Source organism: Stigmatopora argus, chromosome 11, assembly GCF_051989625.1.
Source record: "Stigmatopora argus isolate UIUO_Sarg chromosome 11, RoL_Sarg_1.0, whole genome shotgun sequence".
NCBI classification, from domain to species: Eukaryota; Metazoa; Chordata; class Actinopteri; order Syngnathiformes; family Syngnathidae; genus Stigmatopora; species Stigmatopora argus.
In genome coordinates, this window is record NC_135397.1 from 14399269 (window position 1) to 14419960 (window position 20692).

General features: G+C 38.8%; 1 protein-coding gene across 1 annotated transcript in view; it reads left to right on the plus strand.

The window, feature by feature from the left end:
* The window catches only part of wdpcp (WD repeat containing planar cell polarity effector), a 76638-nt gene extending 57334 nt beyond the window's left edge, over positions 1–19304 (plus strand). Inside the window, exons 15-16 of the mRNA XM_077613036.1 lie at positions 11826–11958; positions 18972–19304. Coding sequence (XP_077469162.1) covers positions 11826–11958; positions 18972–18991 — 153 coding nt within the window. The 3' untranslated portion in view covers positions 18992–19304. The remainder of the gene's footprint in view (positions 1–11825; positions 11959–18971) is intronic.
* The last annotated feature ends 1388 nt before the right edge of the window (positions 19305–20692 follow it).

The window sequence follows — 20692 nt, forward strand, 5'->3', positions numbered from 1 at the left end:
ACATCATATAGATCAGACATGCAAAATAAGAAAACATATATGAAACATTTTACAGTGAGTCATAACGTTATCAAGTTGGGGGGGGGGGGGGGGGGGGGTAAGCGTCTTCAATGATCCTAATAGGTATGTTGTCTCGGACTTTGTGCCCCTCAAGACCTTCTATGACGATTGCCAACAGTGAACGTTTTCGCTTGTCTGGACGTGGGTCCCCGGGGTCCCTCTTTGGAGCTAGGCCCAGAGGTGCGGCACGATGGCGATTGCTTGTTGGTTCCAGGCCGCACCCGTGAAGTCTGGCCGGGCACAGCCCGAAGAGGCAATGTAGATTTCCCTTCCCTTGGGTTCACCACCTGTGGGAGTGGCGGTCCTATGCCCTGCCACAGAAGCTGCCTCTGGTCGGGAAGGAGCCCTAGCTAGTGCGATGTAGTCGGTCCATATGTGCACTTGGCAGCAGGACAGCCTAAGCCAGGGGTCACCAAACTACGGCCCGCGGGCCGGATACGGCCCGCCGGCACATTTGGACCGGCCCTCTGAACAATACCAGAGACGCTATCGGATTTTTTTCCTATTTGGCCTTGAAGACTGGTACGTTTTAATCTTGTGTTTGGTTCATTGCACCCCTGCTGAGCCCACAAATCATCCTAGTGAAGCGGGGCTTTGCATTGCTTCTTTGGTGACACGCATGGGGAGAGTGTTTCCCTTTGATGCACACGGGCACGTCCACCGTTGGATGCGCGAGCACAGTGATACCGAGACATCTGGACGATCGCAGGTGTGGGCGGAGCCCTGGGACCATCGCGGACTATTCAAGCATATAAAAACTGTGCAACCTGTTTGAGAACGGAATAATGGCGAAAAGGTTAGGTAAGAGACAAATTGATTCAGAATGCAGGGTATTTAAGCTGGAGTGGACAAACGATTATTTTTTATTCAATGCAAAGAAAAGGCTGTTTGTCTCATCTGTCAAGAGACGGTTGCGGTATTCAAAGAATACAATCTTCGCCGACACTATGAATCCCGTTACAAAGACAAGTACGATAGCTTGCAAGGCCAAATACGAGCAGACAAACTCTCAAAGCGAAAAAGTGGACTACTATCTCAGCAAAATATATTTGTACGCCAAACTCACCTGAACCAGGCATCCGTTCGGGCCAGCTTTCGGGTTGCTAAACTGATAGCAAGCAGCGGTAAGCCATTCACTGACGGAGAGTTTGTTAAGAAATGTATGGGTGCTGTCGCGGAGGAGGTGTGTCACGAGAAGAAAGATGCATTTAATGCCGTAAGTCTGTCGGCGAATACAATGACCAAACGCGTTGAAGAAATCGGGAGTAATGTATATGCCCAGCTGCAGCAGAAGACGAAAGAATTTGACTTTTTTTCATCAGCACTGGATGAAAGCACGGACGTGCAAGACACAGCGCAACTGCTCATTTTTATTCGTGGAGTTAGCGCAAACTTTGAGATATGCGAGGATCTGGCAGCCCTCCAAAGTCTCAAAGGGACTACAACGGGAGAGGATATTTTTGACAAAGTGTGCCAAACCATGGAGAAGTTGGACCTGGACTGGTCAAAGCTAGCTAGCATCACGACTGACGGGGCTCCTAGCATGGTGGGCGAAACTCGCGGTCTAACGGGACGCATGAACCGGGATTTGGAAAAAAGGGGTCTCACCGCCCCGCTACGAGTCCACTGCCTAATTCACCAGCAAGCACTGTGCTGCAAAGTGTTGACGTGAGAGAGATTCTGCTCTGACAACTGAGCTGAACTTTTATCTGTTAAGATTGTGCATGGTGGCACAACAGAAAGTTAATGTTCCATGGCTTTTTTTCTATGAAGAACCCAGAGAGAGTTATTTAGTTATTATTTATTTCATAAATAGTGTTATTTATTTCCTGTTTTTTTCTGTGAAGAACTCAGAGAGGGTTATTTAGTTATTATTTATTTCATAAATAGTGTTATTTATTTCCTGTTATTTCTGTGAATAACTCAGAGAGGGTTATTTAGTTATTATTTATTTCATTAATAGTGTTATTATTTGTTTCCTGACTTTTTTCTGTAAAGAACCTGGAAAGGATTATTTGGTTATGTGTGGCTTTCTGGAAAACAATAAAAAATTTAAGCTCCCCTACGATCGTCACACTTTTTCTGTTACAAACTGACACCGGCCCCCCATCAGAGAAGGGAAAGGTTATGTGGCCCTCACAGGAAAAAGTTTGGGGACCCCTGGCCTAAGCCATCGTTCGATGATTGACTTTGTCGTCGGTTAATTGGACTTGCAGCCACATGTATTAGATACCCGGTTGAAGCTGTCAATTGATCACCACCTGTTGGTGAATTGCCTCCCATTGTGGGAGAAGATGCCGGTCCAGCCTGGCAAACCAAACGTTTCATAACTGCCTGGCAGCGGCCCTTGTCAGAAGGAGTTTCAACTACCATATTTACTCACACATAAGCCGCATTGTCAGACAAAAAAATGATGACTGGATCAAAGGTACGGCTTATATGCGCATTAAAAGTCGACATGCGAGAAACTGATTGCAATTCCCCTTATTATGAGATAATAAACCGTACAAACACAACACGGCACATATTTATTCACACCGGGGGCAAATAAAAGTCTAAAATTTTCCCCAAAGTAGACAGGGGGGCCAATCAGTCGGTGCGCCTTTTGTATGCACTAAATTCAAAATTCTGTAGATGCCGCTGTATCTCGCTGACCGCTTGACTGTCTGGGTACATTGCTTGCTGACGCCCTATATTTTTATAGTGAAAAGGCGGAAGTGACTGACGGGTGTGCACATATCATGCCAAAGCATAACAACATTAGCAATCGACGATGACGTTTTCATCTGCTACCAATGACCGAGACGATCCGGATTAGAGCCGAAATGGGGAAGATGGGTTTTACAAAAAAAATGTACTTTAAAAAAAATATATTTTTTCCCATACAAAAGGCGTACACAATTTGAAATGATCAAAAAACATATACAATACAGGAAAAACTTATAAGTTGACAGGTATGATTATCAGAGGGTAATTAGGCGACTGTAGCACCATTATAAGGCTGTTTTTGTAAGGGGTGTTATAAATGGTGCTACAGTCGCTAATTACCCTCTGATAATGATGAAATGAGCAATTAGGTAATTCCCCAAGTTTTCCCCTTGCTCTCTTTGCAGCTCGTTAGTGCGTGATAGCTGCTGGTTAATTAAATCAAAAACTGCGTGATAGCACAATCTGGTGCCAGCTCTTTTTCCCCACTCCACTCCCTCTAGCACTGTGTTTTCACGCAGTTAGCACCCACCACAATCTTGATAGTAAGGATAGCAAGTTGATGGGGAAGTCTCACCTTCTCGCCATTAAGCTCGGTGTTGTCTCTCTGATGGTTAATTAGCATTTATGAAAGTCCTCAACAAATGCTTATCTGATACAAGTGCTAGTCGAACACAAGGCGAACAGGTGTGTGCGAGCGCAAGGCCGGGGATTAAGCCCACATTAATTAGTGTATAAGTGTGTTTTATCATTTGCATATTTAAGCGTTTGGGGAGAGTCCATTGTTACTTGTCAGCTAAACATAAAAGTCTAAAGTGAAATGTTTTCAGTTCACATATTTATCCTCCCTAAAAACAGAAGTAATTTGAAGATGTGTTATACTCATTTTAAATCCATAGAGTAGTTGAGTGAAAATCCCCATGACGGTGTATTTATAATATTATAATTGCCAAGCAAAGGGAATGTTCTTGTTTTTTACACAGATTTGGGGTGGAGTGTCAGTGAGTCTAGAAACACAAACATTTTGTGGGATTTCATATGAAAATAAAATAGCTTTCAGGGTAAAAATACTGTAGTTTTTGGACTATAAGCCGCTACTCTTTCTCCTGCTTTAATTCATGCTTCTTATTGTCCATTATGGTTCATGAAAAGATTTTTACAGGCTAATCAGCTGAAAGTCTTTTTCAGTAAATATAATTATAATCACCTTGGACACATGCACCCTTTTGTCCAGTTCAACCTTTAGATGAGCAAATATGGTTTTATTTTAAAATTTGGTAAGTGTTCCTTATGGCCAGGTTCACTTTATAGTCCTAAAATTATAGCACTATAGCCAGTCTCACCCAACCTTAATCTTTCCCTGATATTGGGCAAATTTGGAAAATAGCATTACATTTTTTTTTCATTTAACCACATTTTCATGTTGAATATAGTAAGGTCCCACACAATAATATACAGTTGCTTTCATCTAGAAAAAATATTAAAAAATATGTTCTACTAATCAAACAACTTAATATATATATGTGTATATATATAGATGTGTATATATATATATATATATATATATATATACATATATATATATATATATACATATATATATATATATATATATATATATATATATATATATATATATATATATATATATATATATATATATATATATATATATATATATATATATATATACACACACACACATATGTATATGTGTGTGTGTGTGTTTTAGGGTATATTTTCATCCATGCTTTATAGTTAGAAAAAAAGCTTAAATTTGACAGTCTTGACTGTTGTGCATTGTTCAATTTACCTAAATAGTACTTTGATGTCTACAAATATCCGGACCGGTTAATTACCAAATTTCTTCATTCATTCATCTTCTGAAACCCTTATCCTCAAAAAGGTGCACCCTGAACTGGTTGAAAGCCAATCGCAGCAAATTTCTTTCATTATCATACTAGACTTGTTCTTTGAGATAATCCTTTTTAATGTAGAAAGTAGCAGAATTTACAAACAGAATTGTTCTTTAAAAAAATGTACAAAAGAGCAGATTTCACCAATAGAATAGTGCGCTGGATGTGGAAAATTACTGACACAATATTCTGAAGGAGACAAGACTGCAGACCTCTACTGGGTCTTCATAAAAATCCAAGGTGCCAATTTTGCACATTTAAAATTTTTCATCATGATCCACCAAAAAACTAAATTTTTTACATAAAAGTCCATCTTTTTTGAAAACTAAATTGAACCGGATCGCTGCACCCTTGTCCGTATTTTGACCCACAACTATGACCTCCTCAGTGGAAGTAATAAAAGCGATAGCACTCTGATGCAAAAGTGCAGTTGAAATCCCATAAAAGGAGCCGATCGTCATTTTTTATCCCATTTGACAGCGACGCACTCCCGTTAATGTGCAGCAGTTAACTTAATCCGTCATTTATTTGGACGTCACCCAAATATCATTCAATATTGTGCTCTTAGCCTCAAACCTCCCCCTTTTACTGAAAAAACAGGCTCGCCAAAACACGGCCCTCTTTATCAGTGGTGCTGTTAACTGGCGCAGCGCAACCCCCAAAGCTCTTGTATAAATAAGATTAGTGTTGCGTTTGAACGGCGGGAAATAAGAGGTGTAATATCTGATGGTTTTATGCACAGTATTACTGTTATCCCTGCTTAGTCGCCTTGATACGCTCCTCTCCTCTCTCTCCCTCTTTTCACATTTGTTCATTGTTTTCTCCCCCCTTTCTCTCGCCCTTGCCGCCATCCAGACGGCTTTAGGAAGCACTAAGCTGGAATAAAGCGCCCCACGTTCAAACGCTCATATTGTCCTATTGGGTATGTCATTCAATATTGCTTCCCTACTGTGCGCGCACATACACCTGGCTTTGATTCCCCGTCTAAAACTATGATTAAAACACGTTTTTCTACATCAGGAGGATTCACTCATTCCAAACCATTGACACCGACCAAACGCTTTGGACTGGGAGAAGGTGGGAGCGAATGATCGGATGGGAAATGGATGTAGCTGTCATTGGTGGACAGAGTTACAAATCTTAAAAAAAGAGAAATAAAAATATTTGAAAAAAACGTACAACAAAAAACAAGACCCGAGTTACAACTCAGAATAGATTGGACGCAATGTTCCCTCTAATTTTTTGTTTGTCTGGGCAGAAAGACAACCTCCCTGAGCACACTGAGTACCGGTGTGAGCAACATCATTGCTCATTATGGGCACACACCAGTATCACACCTGCCATAAGCAGGTGCATGTCTACTACACATAAATGATTTTGTAATAATAAAATGTAATGATTAGTATCTATGAATGGGCGGCCCGGCGGATGAGTGGTTCGCGCGTCGGCCTCACAGCTAAATTTTAAAAAAAAAGGGATTTTATTTTGTGCGCTCCATATGATTTGCTGTGCGCAGATGAGACGAGAGTAGTGCGCAGCTTAGAGGGAACATTGATTGGACATCTAGTGTTTCCTGCTCAGTTGTGCTGCAATCATTGTACTACCTCTCACAAGTGAACAAGCTGACTTGACAGGGATGAGTTGTGATGTACGACAGTGTTTCCCAAACTTTTTGAGCTGCGGCACACTTTTTGCCTTGAAAAAATCTCAAGGGACACCACCATCGGAAAATCTTTTAATTTAAAACGATGTCGCCTATATTAATAATAGTCATTCTCATCAAAGTTTTATCAGCAGGAATCACATAAACCTCCAAAGTTATTCCAAAATCCAAGTTTTCACACTGACTTAGCCAATGTCACCAAAAGTTGATCGCTGTGAACCCTGAACAAGTTCCGGTTCGACTGATGCAAAAATAAGTAATGTAATGTTTTTAATCGCATAATTTTAGGACACATGATTTAAATCTCCAAGACTTTACATCGCCAAAAGTTGATGCCAAAGAAATCAAAGAACTTCCGGTCTAGAGGAAAAATAAGCAACAAAATGACAGTTTCACAATTTGAATCTTCAAATAGTATAATCTATCATTTAACCTTTATCATATTTTGGTTTTAAGATTGTTATAGTTCAATTTTAATCTGGTTATATCTGCATAATTTTTTTCTCTGAAAATTACATTGTAGGACTTCTTGCAATTTCCCACGGCACACCTGACCATTGCTCACGGCACAGTGGTTGGGAAACACTGACGTACGATGCTGCTTTTCTCAGGGGTTCGGAGATGCATTTTTACAAGTTCTTCCATCACCCTGAAAAATATGGGCTTAGGGATATCCTGAATTGGTCGGCGGCCAATAGCAGTGCACAAGGAGACAGTCAACCATTCACATGTAGATTCACACATATGCACACACTGTGTGGTGGATGTGCTTATCACCTTTCCAACCTGCTGCCTTTTTTATAACTTATTTTGGAAATATTGATGGTTCGTTCGTTAGATTGGGAGTTGGGATAGTCGTTTGTCTCCGGTGTAGTTTATAGAAGTCAGCTGGGATAGGCTTCGGCAATCCCCGCAACCCTTATGAGGATGCGCAGTACGGAAGTTGAATGAATGATGTTTCATTAGTTTTTACGCTGCATTCACACCAAACTGAATTCGTCGTGCGAAATGGCATCGCTTGTTCAACACTCATCGCCAATAGCAATTTTGTGTTCACACAGACCTTAAGTCACCAAAAGTCAAAGCCTGTGGAACCAAACAACTTCGAGTTTACATAATGTACTTATAAGCAATAAAAATACTTAAATCTTGTACCATTATGGATTTTCTCTTATAATGTTATGATTTTAACCTCCTAAAATTTGAATGGTTGACTTCAAGTTTGATCTCCTAATACTATGACTATTCCCCCAGTCCTATTTTCTTTTCTCTGTTTGGTCTTTTGTGGACCAGATGGAAAGGCAGTGTCCTGACCCGGGAGCTGAAGTCACGTGAATGGGAAAACGTATTTGATTGGTTGTACCCTCCCCTTCTTCGCAGAAAGATCAATTTAGCCATTTTCTCTGCGCCCCGAAAATTCATCCGCGCGACATCAGGAAGCGTGCCCTATCTGCTCAAATTGGCTGCTTCACGTCGCGCGAGAAGCACGTGGACAGTCGCCAGGCCACCCGTCGCCCTTCTGCACAGTTATACCACCTTAAATTGGAACTCATCGCGCGACAAGAACAACACAACAATAAAAGTGCAAAGTTACCCAACTAGTGTTTCTTATAAGTCTTAAATTTTAAATTTCAAGTAAGCACATTGGTCCACTCCTGTGTTAATACGCGTATTAAAAACTTTTCATTTTTGCATTTCAAACATGAGCAACGGCAACAAACGTGTGATTAATAACAAGTTAACTATGGACTGCTTGCGATAAAATTGCGATTGAAAATTTTCACCACTAGACAGCACTAAATATTATTAATAATATTCCATTTTATTTATGTGACCATAACACACCAAAAGATCCAGCCTTTACATACGAAAAAAAGTATGTAAAATAAAATTTAAAAAAAATCTTTTTTTTTTTTTCATTTTCTGAACCGTTTTATCCTCACTTAAGGCCGCGGGGGGTGCTGGAGCCTATCCCAGCTGACTTCTAGCTAGAGGTGGAGGACACCCTGAATTGGTGGCCAGCCAATCACAGTGCACAAGGAGACAAACAACCATTCACGCTCACACTCATACCTATGGGCAATTTAGAGTGTGCAATCAGCCTACCATGCATGGCTTTGGAATGTGGGAGGAAACCGGAGTACCCGAAGAAAACCCACGTAGGCCCGGAGAGAACATGCAAACTGCACACATGTGGACCGACCTGGATTTGAACCCAGGTCCCCCACTGTGAGGCCGACATGCTAACCGCTCATCTGTTGGGCCGCCCCAATTAAATAAATACTAATATGTAATATTTTGGTATAACATTTATATTTATATGTTGTGGTATTTATAATGGATATTCATTCATTCATCACCAGTACCACGCATCCTTGCAAAGGTTGCGAGGATACTTGAGCCTATCCCAGCTGACTTTGAGGCAAACCACACCTTAGATTGGTCGTCAGTCAGTCGTAGGGCACACAGAGAGACAAACAACTATTCGCACTAACAATCATATCACCACCGAGTGGGCATCGATCTCACACTTGCTCGCACCGAAGTCAGGTGTGTAAACCACTACATGATCAGGTGGCATAATTCCAATTAGAATAAATAAAATAATGATAGGTTTCTAGTTGAAACTTCTATTTCAAAATTCTAGTTTTTTGGGCATTCTTTAAATTCTTACTCAAATATTACTACTGTGATAACAGGTGACATTTTTGGGTGTGCAAACACACTCGCTGCCAGCCCCTCCCATTGGGCAGCTCTTGCTATTAATGATAACGAACAAGTCAAAATTCACATAAGCAAAAATGATGAATTAATGATGCTTGTTAACACCTAATTGAGGAGTGTTTTCCCCGTATAATATGGCAGACACCAGCCTATAATTACCCAATTTGTCCCCATTCATACACTTCCATTTTCTCTCTTTGCTGTCAAATCGTTCCCCCTTTTCACCCTTTCCTTCCTGCATTCCCCTTTACGCCTCACTCCCCCTTATTTTCCTCCTCGCCTTCTCACCCTCAATATGGGGGTATTAGGGCAGAGTGCAGGCTCAGCTGGACACTGCCTTGAGCCAGCTGAGGGTTATCCGTGGCGAGCCCCGAGTCGCCATGGTGGGGTTGTGTGATGTCGCTGATGCGTAAAGGCTCTCCTCAACATGCCGTGGCCTTTGATGGGCCCAGAGTCTAGTGCCCGGCCCAGGAGCCCCTCGGCTGGGGCCCGGATGTGATTCACTCTCACGCCGAGTCACTTTGGAAAGATTTTGATTGTCTTCTCCCTTTGTTGGAAACTTCTCTGATGTTTTTTTTTCTTGGATCAGGACTCCATTCCAGTTGCTCTCAAATATTTAGTGCCATTAAGTTTAACTAACTTCCTCATCGGAAGGCAACTTTTATATTCATTGATTTTGTTTAGCAGCAGATCGTACAATTGCCACTTTGGATATGTTCAGAGTCTAACAACAATGAGTTTGAGCTTATTAGCATGTTCTCATAGTTCATTATCTAACGCGATGTTTCCCAACCTTTTTTGAGCTGCGTTACACTTTTTGCATTAAAAAAATCTCGAGGCACACCACCAGCTGAAAATCTTCTAATTTAAAACTATATTGCCTATATTAACAATATAAAGTCGTTCTCATCAAAGTTTTATCAACAGGAATCATATAAACCCCAAAAACTATTCAAAAATCTTCCAAAATTTTTACACCGACCTAATGTCACCAAAAGTTGATGTCTACAGACCCCCAACAACTTCCGGTTTATAATGTAAAAATAAGTAATGTAACGTTTTTAATCTCATAATTTATTGACTTTTGCTCCCAATATTTCGTAAATCTCCTAAAATGGCCTGAAACGCAATGTTGCCTTCACACCTACTTTACTTCGCCAAAAGTTGATCCCCTTGAAGCCAAACAACTTCTGTTTCATGTAACGTAAAAACAAGAGAACAACTTAAATCTCGTAACATTCCGACTTTTTTACTCCCAATATTACTTCAAAATCCTAACATTACGCAAAGGGAAATTTTGTGGTCACACAGATTTATTGTCAACAAAGGTTAAACCCCGTGAAACAACTTCCATTTCACATTACATAAAAAAATAAGCATCAAAATACAGTTAAATTTCAACATTTTACGATTTGAATCTTGTAATAGTACCATCTATGATGTAATGTTCATCCTATTTCAATTTTAATCTCAGTAGTTCGGTTTTAATCTGGTAATATTAAGATTTTTCCCTCGGAATATTACAATTTAGGAATCCTTGTAAATTCTCACGGTACACCTGACCATCGTAGTTGGGAAACACTGATCTAACGCAAAAAAAACAAAAAGCCTAATTGTCATCACACCCAGAGACTGCGTATGACGAAATTGGTTGTGCTTCTCCATAAGGTGCGTTTTCTCGGCAAAAGACCTAAATAAGTGATAGTTTCGGACTCGTAATTTGGCATTCTGCCGTTATGGATACATCGCATCACCCCCCTGAGCGGATCACTTACCTCTTCCCTGTCTTTCACAGCCAGTAGGAGGCAGATCACCATCCAAACATCTGTTCATATTACCTCACCCCGAAGTTATTACACAGAAGGGATTGTGCACCTTTAGCTATTTGCTAAGATAGCATTGTCGAGGATTTTTTTTACAGACTCATGCCTCAACAACTCTTGTTGTCTTGAGAACACCATTTGGTGCCAGGACAGAATAATAATTATAGGGTAATCATGGGTGGATTGGTATCTACAGACTGGGCTGAATAGGGGACATTGATTTTGTGTAGCTCATACTTTGCTTTAATCACGCCAATTGCTGGGGTGGCTTAATGAAGTTGTGGTCATAAGTTGTTCAGTCCTGATGTGGTGGCAATCCCCGAACCCAAAGTTGCAGTTGTGGAAGTGGTGGGAGGTAGAATGCCCCTTGCCGGTCAGGGATGAGGTGTTCTAACAAGTAATGGGTGAGTCATTGGATAGACGGAAATTGAATCACAGTTTTCTTTAGAAAGAGAGAAAAAATGCTTTAAATAAGCATTATTACTGAGAAACGGATGTAACATAAGACTATTTTTCATGTCTAGAGGTCCTCAAAGGAAAATATGAATATGACACAGTCACTCAAAACAATCAGCGTCCTGCTGACACGGTTTAGCTAACCAAGACTGCTTTGGCCATAAAGAGGGCCTCTTGGAGGCTCTCTCTCTTTTTCAATTGAGGCTCATGTGCTAATACATGTTTCCATGTGAAAGTCCTCTCCCGCTTTTACATGTGACAGATAACATCCCACCACAGTTCAAAACCACACAGACGGGCCGATTTCAAAGTTTTCCTCAGGAAAAGCCGTATTTCATCCGCGCTTCTGATGTTGGCCTTCAAACATGTCTTTTTTCCATTTCATCTGTTTCCTCCTCCCCAAAAGAGAAGTATTGTCATCGTGGCCCAGATTCATTTTAGATTAACGCGTCTTTCTCTCTCGTTGGACCTTCAAAGGACCTCCATTACGTGGCCGGCGATAAGGGTGAGATGGTTCTGGCGGAGGTGGCCAAGAGGAAGGCCCAGCAAGTGACGAAGGTGTGCAGCGAAAAGGAAATCATCACTGTGATTAACCGGAGAGATGATGAAGGTGACTTGCCTTTTTCAACATCTTAAAATAACTCTTACAGATTTCTCTTAAAAGCTTGAAGGTTGGTAAAGTTTTACAAATGGACCTTAATGATCAATGAGATGTTACTCTACACATTAAACTACCGTAAATGCAACAAGCAACATTTTTATGTTGTCTTAAAAATACTTTTAGTAAGGTCAAAAGGGATTTTCATAGTACAGTAGTACCTCTACTTACGAAATTCGTTCCAGAAGTGATTTTCGTCACTTGGATTTTTCATAGGTAGAGGTGCATTTTACATGTAAAAGCTTTAATTCATTCCAACCCGTTCGAAGATCATCAATGCTACCACCCCCGAAATCCTTTGAAAATGATAACAGTATAACAATTTTACCAATTTTTAAGAAATATCTGCAAAACACAAACAAGCAGAAAAACATGAAAATCATTTATTAAGCCATTCAAATTATTAAGACATGCTAAGATAAATTCTATTGAGTTTGAGGAGTGAGTGTGTAGTCGATGGCAGGGGGACGAGGAGGCAAACATTTGGTAGCTCAGTGAACATAATGTGCACACGCATGTAAACATACAACCTAACAACTTAAATTTATGTTACGTTTGTTGAAATATCAATCCAGCGACGATTGCCTTTGACGACTTTTCTTAATTTCATAAAGCTGGGTGACAGCAAGACTCGTGAACACATTGATAACAGCATGCTTCTTCTTTTCACTCGTACCATAACTTTCTTGGGCCCATAATGAAAAGCAGAGGATAAAGCTGCATTAAGGACACTAAGAAAATTAAAAAAAATAGTTAGAACTTGGTGACAAACGAAGGTCAAAGGACACAAATCAGGAACTTACCGCCGGCAAGACCAGCTCCACCATTATCCCAGAAAGGGGACCTTTGCTTGGATCAGGTGTCTCAAACCGATTCCACCGAGGGCCGCAGTGGGTCCTGGTTTTTGTTCCAACCGATCCAGTGCCGACATTTTAACCAATCAGGTGTCTTCTAAAATAAGTAGCACCTGGCTGCAATCAACTGATTACACTGATTACACTTGCAAAAGGTATCCTCTTGTTGAGTTGGAATGAAAACCTGCACCCACTGCGGCCCTTTGAGGACCGGTTTGAGACCCCTGCCTTGGATGGTCCTCATACTCTTCCCCGCTAATGGTTAATTTCAAAATTAAATGCAGGATGCTACAATATCCTAAAAAAATTGACACCCTCCTTCATTTAATATTTGTCATATATATAGTAATTTAGTGAAGACAGGTCTTTAATAACAGTACCGTTAAAAAATCCCAAATGTCACTTCCTTTATGAAAATATTTTAAATAATAAATAAAGGAAAAAAAAAGATCCTCAAAATGTATGAATAAATATGTTTTACATTTTAGATATTTCCTAAATCTGGCCATTAAAAGTTTTAATGTTTACAAATTTGGTTTGCAAAAAAAAGTACCGTATTTTCACGACTATAAGGCGCACCGCATTATAAGGCGCACCCTCAATGAATGACAAATTTTTTTTCCATATATAAGGCACACTGGATTATAAGGCGCCCTGTCTATTTTGGAGAAAATTTAAGACTTTTAAGTGCGCCTTATAGTCGTGAAAATACGGTGTATATTACTAAGTTAACTCTCTTATTCATTTTAGGGGGGGGTCTACATTTTATCCGCTGATCTGAAATCTCTTACGAGGACTTAAATCATGGACACAAATTTTTAATGACTGAAAAAATATATATTTTCCTCAACTGTTAGAATAGTTTGGTTTGCCCATGCAGTTTTCCACAAGATAGTTCACAAAATACCTTTTGAACAACAATAACTGACATGTTGCCAAAAAATCTGAGAACATTTACTGCTAGAAAACCATATTGCTAGAAAACCAACTAAATTGTGACTAAGAGTATGTAATTTTTTTTAAACTGTGCTCAATTACTCCACGGAGCACACACATACCAGAGGGGATGAATGTGTGTTTCCGATTACACACTGGCCATTCCTCACTTGGGCACCATTCAGGCAAGTTCCACAGACATGTCTGAAGAGTTATTTGATATGGCATCATAAAGTCGAACATTGACGGCTGAGGAAAAGTGGCATTTCTCTGAGTTACCTAATGAGAGGCACAACACACACCCATGCAGTCTTTCTCTTAAGCCCTTTAATTATCTCCTTCATTATTTGTCTATATCACGCACAGTTCAGTCAAGCCTTGGACTCAATATGCACTCGTAAAGAATAGAAGAAAAGTTGCCATTGGTTTGTTGAACTTTTATTGCCAAATGCTCTATTGGGGCAAACAGTAGGAAAGTTGTCCATACTTTTGTTCAAAAACCAACATTAAATGGAATTCATTCTATAAACTATTTAGTTTAGAGTTTAAGTATTACATGATCCAAGCAGTATTGCAATGAGTACTGGTTACATCTAGGAGAATATATAGTGTTTTCCTCCTTACCCTGATCTACTTCTGAGCAAAATACGCATTACATTTTACAGATCTTAATCTTCCTTTTAAGGTAAATAGGCATCTTTCGAGGTATACACACAGGATACATATGCACTGTATTCACTTTTTTGCTGCCATTGCCGACGACAGACGTCCAATCAATGGACCGGATGTCTATTCTCATCAATAGCAGTCAACGAGTTCACTTTTTTTCTAGAATATCCTACAAGAATCTGGTTTCACCACAGCGATAAATTCATTTCAATGCTGGACATGTAGGAGGCTTTTTGCGCACAGCATTTCATATTCAAGCATGTCCTTTTGTAAATGGCACACTCAAAATACACAATGGAAGAATCTCAGCACAGCTTAGCGACGTTCCTTTGAGAAAAGGCTTCTGGCTGACAAGGGTAGCGATGGGCACAGATACGCCATTGTGAGCGTCACCGCAAGTGGGAGGCATTGCTTTCTCTTTTTCACGCTATTGCTTTTTTTCTGGGTCAGTTTTTTTCCCCTTCTTTTTTGCCAAGAGCGCGAGCCAAGTGGCTTTGTGAAGTTGCCACGCGGCCGCCGGGCTTTCACGCTGGCATCGGGACAAGAAGAGCTTTATCTGGAGATCCACGTCGACTCTGTTGAAAAGCCTGTTAGCTCCGGCGTGTCCCCTCTGTAAAACAGCTGTTAGTTTCGCCGTTTTGCATTCCCGCTTGCGCTTTTCTACAACCTCGTTCGCTCTTTTGAGGAGAAGTGTAAAACCTGAAATTCTCAAACCTGCTCTGCCATGCGGAACACACAAATTATTGTGAAAACATATATCGTTGTGGAAAATGATCACATTTCTATGGTATACTCTTACACACGTCATGCTAATTGTTGACATTTAATGGCAAAAGATGGCAAGCTTTTTTGGGAAAACAATATGGGATGTGTTAACGGTCTGTAACATGAATCAGGAGAAAAAGAAGTGTGTTTCTACTTCAAAAAGATGACCTGCCATGAATGAGTAGCTACCACCTCCTTGATTTTAGATGTTGGTTTGCCTATTTATCACATTACACCACACATTATCATGTTTTTTAAGTTAGTCAAGTCAAGTTTATTTATTTGCTCCTAGTCATTCAAAATATTAAAATGTTACCTCTGATAATATGAATGAATATTAATCATATATTACAGAAAACAATTAAAAACAGCAAGAGTCATAATTATAAAGTCAAAAGCTATAGACTTAAATACAATTTTTATAATAAATATTCAAAATATGAATGAATGAATGATGACATACCCCTGATCCTAACCTTCTTCCCCATCAGGAGTTTAAAGTTTAGAAGTTTAAGTTGCGTAAAACACACTCATGCACAGATTGCACAATAAAATGATCATATCTATGGTTTATCGTGGTCTATCCATGGTGTCCAATAAATTTGGGCGAGAGTTTTAAATCTGCACTTCTGAGTAATGACATCGCTCAAAAAACATTTTTATAGTTAAAGGTGTTTTTTCCTGACCATTATCAGGGGTCTAAAAAATGTGTCATTTGCATACTTAAAAACTTTGAGTAACCATCTTTTACATGAACGTCATATTGGTGTTGTCTGCCACTTTAATTCTTACCCTGAAAATATTTTTTGTTACACATTGTTGAATGATAGATTCATAAAACAATAAAAATGATTAGCAAAAGAGTAATATAAAACAATAAAATGATTCAAATTATTTGTATTTTGTACAAGTGTGCTTTAGCACACAAACAGACTGAACCTGCATGTCCTTGACTGGCTAAATGGAAACTGCAGGCACAGTAAGTATGCAATTAATTAATCAGCCGTGATACAAAGAATCAAAAAATGCGCTCTGGAAACCATGCTGGGTGATATTTCCAGTCTCGACATCAAAACAATTAGGAAGACAAAGTAACCACCAATTATTGTCATTGTGAGTACAGTACTTAAAGTATATTAGACTTTTAGACACATAAACCGTATTGGCCCGAATATAAGACAAACCCCTCTTTTTCAAGAGCCAAATTTGATAAATGACTTTTTGAACACCAAATTCAATTTGTAAACAGAGAATAAGTACAGTGTATCTAAAAAAACATGATTATAACAATATTTTCAAGAGAAAAAGTATGTTATTTTTGCCTCATTCAACTCATGCAAAAACTATCTATCACATCTTAATATCTGAACATTTTAATATGTAAACTATAGTGCAATCACAATTTGCAAAAACTGCATCAAGTTGAATTCTGCACCTTGAAGGACCTAATCTATACTATAATTTCTTATCTTGTACTTGCACTAAAACTCCATAGGCTGCTAACCACTTTTGTCAGGTTTGTACCTGTCTAATTATTTATGTGACCACTTATTCATGTTGACTACTTATTTATTTATTACAGTCTTCCCTCGATTATCGCAAATTCACTTTGCGATTTTTTTCTGCTATTATTATTTTTTAAGTTCATTAAAATATGAAAATCCACGCTGAAACTTGTATGCGGAAGCCACTATTGCTACTAAGACTCAATACTGAAGGAAAAAAAGGTAGTAATAATAGGAGTGACCCTACTTCGCAATTCTTTGATTATCGCGGCCATGTCTGGTCTACATTAAATGCAATATTCGAGGGATTACCGTACTTAATTATTCATTTTTTATGTGTGAACTTCATGGTGAAGCTTTAAATCTAAATATACTTGTATAACGACAATAAAGGCATATAGTATCTACTATCATAATGTCTGTTTTAATATTGTAGTGTGTAATCACTTCTTTCCTTTTGTTAGCACAAACACCGTAGAGCCTTTACACGCTGCTGCTGTTTCTGTATTTTGCGCTTCATCATTGTTTGCATTGTGATGCGTATGAAAGCAAACGTTGTCGTCTCTCTGGTGATGTTTGAAATGTCAAAGCCGTATCGGTTTTGGCTCTTACATGCTGTTGCTTTCAAAACGCTACGCCTGATGAAACCCCAGCGATGGTTTCATACAACACAGTGTGACTGAATACACAAATGGAATCATGTCTGTATAGGATTTGTGTTCTTCGGCTCCTCCTGACGATTTTTGCAGCTCTTGACTGATGACTCTGTCCATATATATATATATATATATATATATATATATATATATATATATATATATATATATATATATATATATATATATATATATATATATATATATATATATATATATATATATTTATATATATATATATATTTATATATATATATATATTTTTATATATATATATATATAATATATATATATATATATAGATATATATATATACCATCTGTGTATTCAGTCACACTGTGTTGTATGAAACCATCACTATATATATATTTATAATATGCAACACGCTACCCGGAGTCTGACTCAGACCAAGAAAAGTACATACTAAAAAGAGCGTACTCGAAAAGCCATTGCCTTTTTTTAAAGAAGAAAAATGGTTTATATCATCTGCCTCCCAATGTTGTATTCCGCCATTGTTATCTGTTCTCAGATGAAGTTTCTTTGTTTCTCATGGGAAGCGGCGGCTTAGCTTTTGGAGCTTTTGGCTCTGTGTGCGAGCACAATAGCAGTACGGGCGCTCATGAGTGAATCCTATGCACCCCACCCGGACAAACCCCTCCAGCCCCATCTCAATCCTGAAATCCTGATCTTTGTGGAATGAGAATGAGCGGGAATTTTGGATGCAGCCCAAATTGTCTTTGAGGCTGCCGGTTTCATTTGCTTGAAACTCCATTCACCATCAGCTTGTTTTGGTTAGTAACTCATTGGCTCCCATTGAAAACCAGCAGTGTCGTCATTGGCAGGCAATGATTTAAATGATACCAGTAGAACTGCAATGCAGCTTTTGGGTCTTGAAAATATGAGGGACCGCAAAACATCCCATAATGGCTGTAAGCAGAAGTTTTAATCCAAATTACTATAGGTTAGGAATGCCAAATAGTTCATCCGTTGGAAAGTTTCAAATTCCAAATTGTTTATTTTTCCTCTCCCATCACTGGTAGACAAAGCATGCAGGGACAAACTGAGCTGCCATGACACCGATACCAGCTTGTCTGCATGCGTCTGCCTTGCACGCAGTAATATCTGTGTGTTGTGTCTGGTGCACACCTTATCTCCGGCTCCAGCTTAACCTTTGCAGGTGAACGATTGGCAGGTAGAGAAATAAGAATAAACACGAATGGCTGGCTGACATGGCGTACTATGGCCTACCTTCGTGGAATGTTGGCATTGCCTCACTTAACCGAAAGTCATAGAATGTTTTGAAGACAGAAGTGGTTTTATTCAACATACTAATTCGCGAAATGATGTGAAATTGCCTCGCTGCCATTTCATAATCTGGACTGGAGGCTAATGGAAGCGATTTATGTCACATTGTTTTAAATATCTGCAAGGGGGTTTTAATGTCAATCAGTGGCTTATTAACGCATGATCCTAGCAGCCAGAGAGATCAACATGAGTGACAATAACTTGAGTCCAATTAGTGCACCCGGCTTCTTAACATATTCATAACATATTAATCTTTTTTCTCTTTTTTTCTGCAGGAGGCAAGGAAGATGAATGAGGTGGGCTCGATGTGAGTTTAATTTTTGTTATTTTATTTTCCTTATTGAATTATAAACTATTAAATATGATATACTTTTTATTCTAAACTATTTTCCTGAATATACGATACAATATAACAGCGGATCAGGATAACCAGCACAAAAGATGAAAGAATACCTGAATAATTGCAAGAATATTTTTCCCAGGCACCAACAGTGCAACTTATTTTTTATCATTTTGTATTGTACATTGTATCATTTGGAAAAATAATTCAGAACGCACTAATGATTTGAGTACCATTTTTTAAATTTCATTAGTTCTTAATGATTTATTTCAATTCATTTAATTTTATTAACGTGCGGACTAATTCTAAAAAAATCCATCAAAAACTTTGTAATGGAAAATAATTTCTTTATCAGTATATTGTTGTTTCTTAATGTATTTTTTCCATAATACATTTTTAAAAATTACATTCTATTTTGAGGGATATAGTTTTGACATTAAATGATGAAAAGGTAAGTTGATTTGTAATAGAAATAAGTGGTGTTTCATTAATTATTTTTTGAATGGGTATGTATAATGTTGTTTTTACTCTTAAAATGTGCATTTACTGACATTTTTTTAAATTCATGTTAAAAATATTTAATTCATAAAAAAACTATGTATCATTCATAGGTAATTGGTTTTAATTTCAGTATTTTCTTTTATTTTCAACTTGAAATCCACTCATATTCTCAGCAATCATTTTATTTACTTTTAGTATTACAGGATACCACGTTTACATCATGTATTGTTTGTGTTTAGTCCTCACCAGGAGGACCACATCCTTCAACTGTTTTTTCTGTGTTTGCCCACACTAATGAACTCACTTAATTGTCAATTACCAATCATCCAATGAAGTTCCATTGCATTAACTGTGGTGAACACAACATTTCATCACCCTGAGTGTGCAAAAACTACTAAAAACATTCAACAGTGGGACATTAAAAAGTTCCAAGAGCAAATTGTAAAAGCATACCTGTCAACCTCTGCCGATAACTGCCCTTATAAATGATTATGATTCCCCTTACAAACCCCCCAAAAACCTTACAAACACCGTACGACTCGTACGGTGTTTGTAATGTTTTTGGGGGGTTTGTAAGGGGAATCATAATCATTTATAAGGGCAGTTATCGGCAGAGGTTGACAGGTATGTAAAAGTCATAGGTTAAAGTTGGGTTCACCGAAAACCCAGTTCATTGTTGATACAAAAGGTATTAACTCGTTAACCATGATTGATGTCCATTATGACAGTCACTGAGTTAAAAATGCTTAATTCGCCATCACTAAAAAAATAACTCAATGTTGCATAAATCACGAGGTGTGACATATTTCTATAACTTGTGCGCGCCTGAGATTAAGGCAAGCAGTTTTATTCATGAACAGGAGGCGAGCGTCGACGTTAAAGCGTGCCACCTTTCCCGAGCATCCGCCATGCCGGTGTCAGAGCTGTCGACGCGGCGCGCTCGCCCGCCTAATCTGACAGCGCCTAATCCCTCACTGTATCCTAATCTATTTACTTTGCATTCTAAGAGGATTTACATCCCCCCCAAAAAAACATATACAAGGAGCCGCGGTTAGAAACGGACAGAAGATCAGCGAGGATGCCTTTCTTTTTTTGTCATTTGTTTGTTTCGTGGCAAAAAAGGGAAAATCGCGGTATGTTTTCCGCCGAGTCAAT